Source organism: Crocodylus siamensis, chromosome 2 (assembly GCF_052110815.1).
Source record: "Crocodylus siamensis isolate JL-2025a chromosome 2, ASM5211081v1, whole genome shotgun sequence".
Taxonomy (NCBI): Eukaryota; Metazoa; Chordata; order Crocodylia; family Crocodylidae; genus Crocodylus; species Crocodylus siamensis.
In genome coordinates, this window is record NC_143396.1 from 205651907 (window position 1) to 205662382 (window position 10476).

Here is a 10476-nt window from a genome sequence, read left to right on the forward strand (position 1 = left end):
CATCCTCTTTTTATTGAATCACAGTAGGCGTTGGGAGTGATTGACACATTAGGTCACTTCTGCTGCACTGCAGCAATTCTATACAGCATTAAAATTTTATAGCTTAGCTCTCTTAAGCCTTTGGTTTTCTTGCACTATTCACTTGATAGCAGCAGAGGGCACAATTGTACTTTCAATGTTAATCCGCTGCAACCATGCTCAAAGAAGTCTACATTTGTTTGTATGCAGTGTTATTCATCAGAGCCAAACACTCATACAAGAGAAATAATTATTAGACTAAATTGGAAGATGTTAGCATAAAATTACATTTACTTGAGCAATTATTAATAAATAAAAGCAGACATTTTTAGATCAGAAGAGCACTTTAATTACATTCCAGAAGTAACTGTGCTTGTTTTTTCATATAAGAACATTGATACGAATTTTGTATGCTTCCAACACCTGTCAGGACTAATATTTTAAGACATCCCAAATCTCTCCATTGTTCAGGGCAAGCTAAAATATAACCTCTTCAGAGAAGTTGGTTTCACCAATAAAATATTAGCTATGAGAAAGGTAGGAAGGTATTAGCTGTAAGGTAGGAAAAAATCATGTTTGTGGTATATTGTTAAAAGGTAAAGCCTTTGGATTCAGCAAAGCACTAAGCCCATGTTTGACTCAAAACACCAGGAGCAGATGCTTGTCTTCAGCTTGCTTGCTTGTGCCTAAAGTTAAGCTCATGCTCAAGTGTTTTGCTAAATGGGGACATAGTACTGTGTTCAGGTTATGCTTTCTTAGCATTTGTCAGTAGAGGATATTAGATGATTTAAGCAGAGAAGGGGTTATACTTTAGGTATTCAGTTTTGAAAGGGGCAGTTCTTGAGGTTTTTAAGGTGCATACATGAAACCCCTTCATTCAGTTTATACAACTAACTCCTGGTTCATCACCTATCTTTGCAAGGTGAAGAATGAAGAGAGACAATGAAGAAACAGAGGAGTTTTCAATCTAGAGGTCATAGATAGATGTGAAAGGCAGACTTCAGAACAGTAGAGCTAAGACTCAGATTGTTCTTTGGATCAATTCAACTGCAGTGTAAGCATTCACAAGCTCCACTGAACCAAGTCTGACTACATCAGGTTGGAATTTGGCCTGTAATCCCAATCAGAATTAAGCACGGATATATGTACCACTTTTCACTGACTTAATAGCAGAGAGTCAAATGCGAAATTACTTAGCCTGACTCCTCATTTAAATCCTTTATATCCATTTTAAATGAATGGGGAGTGGCAGGGGGTTAAATCTTAAAAGCAAACAGCTTTATGTCTTATTATGTTCCCACTGCGTCTTGTACATTTGTAAAGCTGAGCAAATAAACTCATAAGGAATAATACACTCAGTCATTTTTCATCTCTGTTGAATTGGTGAATCATACAATAGTTGATGGTTTGTTGAATTTACTGTTATTTGATGAGACTTGCCATCTCTTTTCTACCAGGTATTCAGAACGAAAAGTCATTATTATTCATTTAAAAGTAGCTTGCTACTTCCTAAAAACCACTATTGAGAACTGAACAAGTGAGCATTCACACCTGCAGTCCCATTAATGAAACTATTTTCAGTAAGCGTATTCGACAGATAAGCAAACAGAATAAGCGAGTTTCTTTGAAAACACGAAATATTCATTCTGCGGTATTTCACGGTGCAATCCAAGTCAATGACATTTGGATCAGGCTTCTACAACATGCAGAGTCATAAAATGAAAGATCTGACTCAGCCCTGCAGGCCAAATGAAAAACTTGTGCAGTGACTGCATACTTTGGGCAAGATTTATTGCTGATATAACGGAAATGTAATCAATGGGGTTACACTATATATAAATTTGGTTCACCTGGGTTCTTTCATACTGCGTCAATGACTAAAATATTCACCCATCATCAGGCTTCCCTGTTCCACCCCCAAAATGGCTTTGTTAACCAATGAAGATTATATATCAGTGATTAATAAGGTGTAATCAGTAATTGGTCATTTTAATGATCCATTGCATAAGGAAGTGTCTTCTGTAGCCTTATCAATCTAAATGCACTGAATTGCATTTAATCTTGAAGCTTAAGATGACCTTGCAAGTGCTACAATATTATAGTACAGACTTGGTTGGTTAAAAAAAAAAAATACCAATTTATTTTGTGAGAATTTTTTGGTTAATTTTTTATAATTTTTTCAGGCTTTTTCAGCTTTTAAACAAGATTTCCATTTTCAAAAACTATATTAAGTAAAAAGAATTAGAGTTAAACATTATATTTTTATCAAAACCCAGAAGAATTGGACTTAAACATTATATTTTTATCAAAAACCAAAACTGCTGAAAATTAGATTTTTTTGCGAAAAAGAAACTTTCTGGTGTCTGTCTTTTTTTAATTGAAAAACCAGGGCATTTTAGTCAATGTGAAAAGTTGGAATTTTTCTTGTGGTGAAAAAAAAAACTTTCATTTTTCTACTTCAGTCTTGAAAAAAAGAAACATCGGTGGGGAAAAGATGAGCCTACAGGTCTCAAAGAAAACTTCACATATGGCTGACTAGGCCAATTTACCAAACGATACCTCCTCTGAGATACAGAACTTGATGTCACCCAAATAAAAACCACAGTATTCCTCCCTCATGACCTCTTAGATCCACGACATAAGCCTTCCTCATCTAAACAGTATGGAAAAGTCCCCCAAACACTATGCAGAGATAGGAGTGCACACCCCAACTTACCTAGTAAAAGTTTGTTTTTATCTTTACAGTCTGGTGTGTTCCAAGGATTGTTACAGGAAGCCCAAGGTAATACAGGTACAAAGGATGCAAAAAGGTAGAAAAGTGTGTAGCACAGAATAATATTATAATATATGGCTATTAGAACAGAGATGATCAGCATAGCAATGCCACAGCCTGCAAAAAAAAAAAAAAGAGAGAGAGAGAGAGAGAGCAGGAAAGGAGTATAATGGCACTGATAAATGTATGGTATCAATTAACTACAATACATAACACCCTTGTCTGTGTAAAGAAACATTCTCATTTGGTGCAGATGTAAAATGTATCTCCAAGAAGGAGGGTGGATATATAATATAACATATAATAGTTGCCCTGTACCCCCCTCCCAGCACTGGATATGCAAGTCAATGACTGATCCCTCTGTTTTCTTTTTAAATAGTCTGAAACAGAAGTAAAAAAGAGGGTGCAGTGTGGAAGAGCCGGGTGTGAAGCGCTGCGTGGCAATGCTGAGAGCAGCGGAGAGCCTCGGCACCAGGGGCTCTTGGAAGAGCGTTTCAAGGTCAGAGCAGGACCGCATTGCACAACCCGGGGGAGGCAGCAGCGCCATCCCAACCACGTCCCTGGAGCTTCTCAAAGGAAGATGTTTCCAAGCTATAGAGGGCTTTTTGTTTGCTCGGCTCACCTTGTAAGGCAGGAATGGCTTTCCAGACAGACACGGGTCCCTGACTAGCAAACTGCCCCAGTGACACTTCCAAGAGGAAAATGGGAATCCCGGCTAGAGCCAGCATCATCAGGTAGGGGATGAGAAACGCACCTTGAGGGGAAGACAAGACAGATCTGAGCTCGTGGCGGGGAAAGGTGGGACCACACAGTTCTCAGGGCACCCAGGACCCGTGCACTGAGCAAGCCCTGAGCAAACCCACTCCATTGGAGCCGTCTAGGCAAACTGAGGCTGTGCACCCATCCTGCTTTGGCTGAGTGTCCATCTGACTCGGGCGCCTCCCAGATCCCATGCTCTCCAGGGTGTCTGACTAGCTCAAATGGGGTACCAGGGGGTTTCCTCGCCTTCCCTATTGATGTGGCCCACTTCTAGGCATCCCTTGCTGTCCAGAGCAGCGCTCCAGGCTCTAGTCTTTGGGATGGAAAGGAAAGCCAGGCTTGCTGCAGGTGGTGACGCTAATTAATTAAATCAGAGTTAATTTCCCTCATCAGCTCCAACTGCGCCCTGCTTGGTTTGTCGACGGGAACGGGGCTCAGGGTAGCGCGATGGTCAGGCGAGGAGGAGGAAACCAGGCAGCGCCAGCCCCGGGCTGTGTTGTGGGAAAGGTGTCTACCCCCAAGCGAGCGGGTTCCCGGGTATCTCGGCTCTCTAGGATCAGATGGCATTCAGCGGTGCTTAGCCAACGCCAGGGACCTTCGAGGCAGGAGCTGTGCGTCTACATGAGGACTGCCACGTACTGCGGGTCGGGCCATGGAGCCAGCCAGGGGGTTATTCCCCTCCCTGCTCCTCTCTCACTTGCAGCCTCCAGGACGTAAGGTCTGGGAAGCTCTGATTCAGAGACTGTGCCCCTCACTCCCAAGCCCAAGAGGTACTGGTGCCCCTTTCCTCCACAAACTTGCCCAATCCCTTGGGTTGTTCAGTTTCTCTCTGCTGTAGATTTTTGCTGTTGTGTTATGAGGGCAAAAGCTTGCTAATTAGGAACAATCCCCGGGGTATCTTTCCAAAGCAGTGGTGCAGCTCTGAACAGCTCCTGATCTCCTTAGTCTCAGCTACCGCGGCAGAACTGCCCTTGGAGGGGGCGAGGGGGCAGCGCCAGCGCAGCCCGGGACATTACACAGCGGATCCTATAACCCACCCGCACCCGCACCCGCACCATCCGACCTGGAGCTCAGTGCCCACTGCGGCACTGAGCACAGCAGGAGAAAATGCGGACCCAGGCTTTATTATACCTGCCCAGATCCCTGCGCTTTAAAGAAAAGACGCAGTTCTGTGAGATCTTTGATGCCCCGTAGTTGCAGGATACCCTAATACGTGGGGGGAAATTTGGTAATTTAAAGGGGTGTTGGAAATCCCCGTCAAATTTCCCATGCACACTTATTTGTGTTCCGCAGGGAGGATCAGCCCAGTGCTCATTTAAAGAGTTCACAACGAAATTCCCTCGAAGTGGATTTTGTTCTTCCTCAAACGGAAGGAGCTTTATATTAGGCTTTAAACAATTACAGTGTCCGGACATAGACAATATAAATATAACACAGGCAGCAGTTTCACGATTACCACAATTGTGTGGATAGATAGATAGATAGATAGATAGATAGATAGATTCTTAAAAACCTCCAAGGACTCTCCATCCTTGGAGGTTTTTAAGACCCTGCTAGACAAAGCTTTGGTTGGGATGATCTGGTTGAGGATGGTCCTGCTTTGAGCAGGAGGTTGGACTAGATGACCTCCTGAAGTCCTTTCCAACCTTCATTTTCTATGATTTTATAAATAGAGATTTCTATCGTTATAGAAATTTCTATATAGCTATTTCTATATAGCTATCTCTATAGAGATTTCAATATATAGATAGATATAAATATGTATATATACTTAATTGGATTGTGTTATGCATTTAATTGGATGATACATATTTATGGATTATGTATAGATTTAATTGGATATCAAGAAAACTAGAGGTAATCGAAAATTCAACTTGTGCCGCCCTCACTGAACGGAGTAAAAAAAAAAAAAAAATCCCTTCGTTTTAGCCCAGCCAGATCCCACCTCCCCCCCACCCACAAATGAACTGTGATAAAAAAAAAAAAAAGCGAGTTGAATTTTAACAAATGGGATTTACGCCTCCGTTCTCCCCCGCATTGATTTTATGTCCGTGTTACTGGGCTGATCATTATTCGGACTGTTGAAAATGACTCTTTTTTTTTTTTCAGTTGGGTTTCGAAAAGGCATTACAGCACAACTGGAAACCCTCCCATGCCTGGGTTGCGACTACAATCTTGCAGAGCTTTCCTCTCTGATTCCTACGTGCTTCTCCATCTGTTTTCACTTTGCTTTCCAACCCCACGGGTTTAGATCAAACGGATTTAGATTAAACCCTCTGCACACAATTGACGTGAAACCTGAGTGTTTGTTTGGGGGAAAGAGGGGTGGGAGTTGTTTTCTTTTTCTCTTTGCCCGGAAAGATGCTTTGCGCGGGTCTGATCCACTCGTTTTGTCCATTCTCCTCCCTGCCTGGGCAGCATTAGGTGCGCATGTGAAGGGGCAACACCGAGTGCAGCTCACCACCATTCAGACAGGAAGATACTGTTATTAGTGAGCAGCTTCAACACAACCCCCACCCCCCAACCATGTGCCTGAGGATTTGAGCTTAAAACCTTGCGGGTCCGCTGGATGCATGTTACATGCCTCCCCCTTCTCCCTCCCCCGCTATGTGCCAGCGCAGTATCACTTGCAGGGCTGCAGGGTGTAGAAAGACAGGAAAAGCCATACCTCCCCCATTCTTAAAGGCCAGGTACGGGAACCTCCAGACATTGCCCAGCCCCACTGCATAACCCACCATGGAGAGGATGAAGTCCAGCTTGCTAGACCAGTTCCCTCGGGCTTTATTTTCATCCCCTTCTTCGTCATCCTGAAGAGGGGAAGCGGGGAAAAACAGTCACACGAGAGACGGCCGCCCTCACATCCACCCATCGCGGCTGGGTCCAGTAGCAAGAGGTGGTTAGAAAGCAGTGGGAAGAGACCCCCAACCCCAGGGCAAGGATTGCTCAGCAGATCTCAGGTGCCCCCCCCCTCTGTCACCCTACCCCCAACCATCAGATGGGTCCTGGTGCTTTTGCGGGGGGGGACTACCACACACGCCTGGCTGACCCCTGAGCCAGGAGAGGGACCACTGGCCCCTGAGAGGGAGATCATTGGCCCCTGGGACAGGGGAAGGATCACTGAGCTTCTGTGACTGCAAAAGATCTTGGGAGCCCAATCCCATGTCCCTTCTAGCCCCAGGGCCTGGGAGTGAAGCACCAATTGGCTTCCCCAGCTCCAGGCCCAGCAGGAGGTCCCAGGGGCCTCCTTGCTCCCCAGTGCCCACCCATGGCCACTCATGTATATGGGCAGGGGCGAGCCCCGAACCCGCGGCCAGGGGGAGGCTGGCACCGGCTAGAGAAGAGGTCCAGCTCCGGGCGGGGGAGCCAGGGCAGGGGATCAGGTGCCTGCCCAGCGATCCTAAATAAGGCTTGATCTGCCCACCAGGCAGCGATTGCTTTGGAAGCCCTTGGGGGTCGCGGGGCCGGGGGTTGCTTTGGTGGGTCGATGGCTTGGTTGCAGGAAGCAACACCCCCAGGGCCGGGGGCACTGATACCAGAACGGGGGGGGGGGGGGAGATCGCCCCGGAGCTCCCGGATCCTTCGTGTGTCCGTTTGATCCCAGGTCTCTAGAGGGACCGGACTCCCGCCAGACACTTGGTGCAAATTCGCGTCAGGATTATTCGTCCCCAATTTAGGACCGCCCCCCCCCCGCACTCTCCTGTGTGACAGGGACAGCCACGGCTCAGCGAGCGCCTCGGAATTAGCTTGGCACTATCGATCTCCCATTTTCTTCTGGCTAATAAATAAGCAGCGGCAGGAAAAGCGAGCTGGGGCCCGTGGCACGTCCTGCCGAGCCCCGCAGTGCGTGGTCCACCCGAGCGGGGCTAAGGGGAGGAACTACGGGGGAGCCACTCACCCCATTGACGCTGCCAGGAAGAACAGAAGTGTTCCCATCTGTGCCCAGTACCACGGTGCTCTGGCTCATGGGCATCCAGCCGCCTTTGGCATTGTTTTGCTCCAGCGTGCTCTTCCCAAGGCTCTGATTAGCTTCCCCATCTAGGCTTTGCAAAGCGGGGATTTTGCAGTGTGGGATTGGGGCCGAGGCCGTGGGCCCCGCACTGATGATGCTCTTGAGCGGACAGGTCTCGATAGCATCCTTGAGGAGGGTGGTGTTGGCTTGCCCAGAGCTGCTGCTGCTGAGTCTGCAGATCCCAACTTTGGTCCTCTCCAAATCGTTTGCCTTGGCTTCTTCAGGGGAAACAGGTCTGCTGCCAGTGGAGGCCTTAGCCAAGGGGCACAGGGCCTGCGGAGGGAGGCTCTGCTGCTCATTTTCAGGGCTGAGGCTTGTAATTCCTGCGCCTTCAATCTGTCCAGGAACAACTGTTTCGGAGCCGTCCGCAGTCAGCTTGTTCATATCCTTTTGACAGGCGTAATCCTACAAGGACAACGTCACATACTTTACCCAAAAAACCCCAAACAAACCCAAACCTTCAATATTTCACAAAAAACACTTTGCGGACAGGGGCACGGGAGACAATTTTGCTGGGTCTGAAGGCTTCGCGGGGTCTGCCATGTGCCTGGCCCTCTCCAGTCCTTATTCAAAACGCTACGGCTCGGGAAAGATCATAGAGAAGGCCCCAAAGCCATGTATTAAAAAATAGCCGAGACTGCAAACCTGGAAAGGGATTTTTAGATAAATGTTCCTGCAGCCCTGAGCCTCCAGCCCTTGTTAGATTTCACATCACGGCTCCCGGATGCTCCCTTCCCCTAGCCCTATTGTAGAAAGATTCTTTAATTTTACGCCCCATTTCCTTTCTGTCATTCAACAATGCACATTGGCTTCTTTTTTTTTTTCTCCATAGGCAATAGACAAGCTGCCCTGTAGGCAGCCGGAGAAGCTAGCGCCAAAGCGAATAGCATGGGTTAGCATTGCCGGTGTCCCCAGTAAAGTTACAAGGAGCGATCCAAACACTGACAGCAATGGGACCAAACAATCCACAATGGGACAAGGCAACCTTCTCCAGCAACGCACAGCACAGGCTGCAGTGTAGCATTATGCTAAAAGTAGTCTGAGTTTCTCCGTTTCTGCCCTTCTAAAAGACCTAAGTTTCTTCCTTTAAAAAAAAGAGTAGCCAACAGGCTGCTGCGTTAAATATGCCTGGTTCCGAAAATGCAAGCTCACACATTTAAACAGTCCTGGGGAAAAGGCGAAATCCTTTCTGACCCAGTGTCATTTCAAAGGGAGAAACCTACCCGATGCGGTTTCCCATGTATGCTCCCCTCTTATCTTTACCAGCCCACAGTATCGGCAAATGCATATCTGCACAGGACTCGATAGCGATTTTACTCCACCCCTGAAGCACAATACTTGCCCCAGTGCCTTCTCTTCCTGCCTCAAGAAAGCTAGATCTTACTGGAGAGACCTTTCGCGTACAGGCGACGAGAGCGTCTTTGCAGCACCCTGGACAGCAGCTCCCACCTGAAACCAGAAACCCCCCAACCCGGATCCAAAGGACCTGAAGTCCTGTGTAAACCTAACGCCACAAACCGCGCAAAGTCCGGTCTAAAGATAAACTTTCCCCTTCCCCAATACCTCCACCTCCCAAAGACCGAAAAGCAAACACTTACCATGCCTGAAACAGCAACAGATTGAAGCGGTTAGAGGTAAAAACAGAAACAAAAAACCAGCCGGAGAGGCAATGGATAGACTGGATTTTGCTCAGCCAAGAGCAAAGCTTTCTATACCTCCTTGGGAAAGACTGGGTTTGCGTCAGTGCATAGCAAGGTGCCCTTCCTTTGACATTTTCTTGATAATAAGAGTTTGATAAATCATTACCCTTGGATTCCGATTTTAAAGGGACAACAAGAAGCCAGAGCGCCGGCTAGCTGTCACTCAGGCGGGAGTGGGCTTGCGTGTTCCGTGTGACTCATATGGGGCTGATTACTAAACCAAACCCAGCAAGAGCGGAGCACAACTTTCTTGCTGGTAATTAGGAGGAACATGTGAGAAACACGTCCTACTGCACCCACAGCCCAGGAGCCAGGACAAGAAGGCTTTCATCTCCCGCTCTCAGTTACGATGCCTGGGTTTGATACAGCACGCGGTATTTCCTGGTGCCTGGACCTCTGCAACTGGCTACGATCCCAATGATAAAACCCCATCATTTCATATACACAATGCACCGGTATGTTATGTGTGCGTGCATTTATACACACCAGGATGCTTATTCAAGGACTAAGCCATATATATACAGGAATGTTGGTGGTTTCTCTTCCACCTACCTCCATTTCAGCCACAAGGCAACATTTTCACCTGCTTATTACGATTAGCCTCGGGGGTGGGGGGGGCGCTAAATAAGCTAATCAAAGCGACAGCTAACACAAAGCAAACCCTCGATAAGAAATATTCCTTTCAATCAAATCCAGATGCCGTGCAACTGGGAAGGGGGGGGGAGCAGTTTCCAATACAGTGTTAGGTGTTCCTTTCTAAAACCAGAAGAAAACTCTTTCCAAACCAGGGGATCACGTTGGTGACTGGATTGATTTTGCAACGAAGCAATCCGCCAAGGCACTGCGTGATCAGTTCGTTGCTATGGGGGAGTTTCATACATGTATTGAGCACCAAATAATATGGTTGGGAACTTTAGGAATAAAAGATGGAGCTGCTCTCCATCACGGCCCTTGATGATACCTTCGCTTTAAAGCTGCGTATTTCTCCCTCACTCCTCCAGGTGTTATTTTAGATTTCAGTGTCACATCAGTCTACTACGGTATATGCCTGTTAGTATATCCTGGGACAAAGACCCACCTAGCGTGTCCTTTCTTTTACACGGTACTAGTGCGGATTTCAATGAAGAGGCTTAATCTGCCCATGTTCATTAGCCTGAGCCATAAACACCCCAGCCAGGTGATTTAAGAGCTCATCTGCTCTGCCCAAGAGCTCCAGG

General features: G+C 46.9%; 1 protein-coding gene across 1 annotated transcript in view; it reads right to left on the minus strand.

Moving 5' to 3' along the window:
• The window catches only part of SLC6A5 (solute carrier family 6 member 5), a 54876-nt gene extending 45059 nt beyond the window's left edge, over nucleotides 1-9817 (minus strand). The window contains exons 1-5 of the mRNA XM_090034629.1: nucleotides 9812-9817; nucleotides 7446-7964; nucleotides 6219-6357; nucleotides 3414-3545; nucleotides 2735-2908 (exon numbers count right to left, since the gene is read on the minus strand). Of these exons, the coding sequence (XP_089890755.1) occupies nucleotides 2735-2908; nucleotides 3414-3545; nucleotides 6219-6357; nucleotides 7446-7964; nucleotides 9812-9817 (970 nt within the window). The remainder of the gene's footprint in view (nucleotides 1-2734; nucleotides 2909-3413; nucleotides 3546-6218; nucleotides 6358-7445; nucleotides 7965-9811) is intronic.
• Nucleotides 9818-10476: the final 659 nt, after the last annotated feature.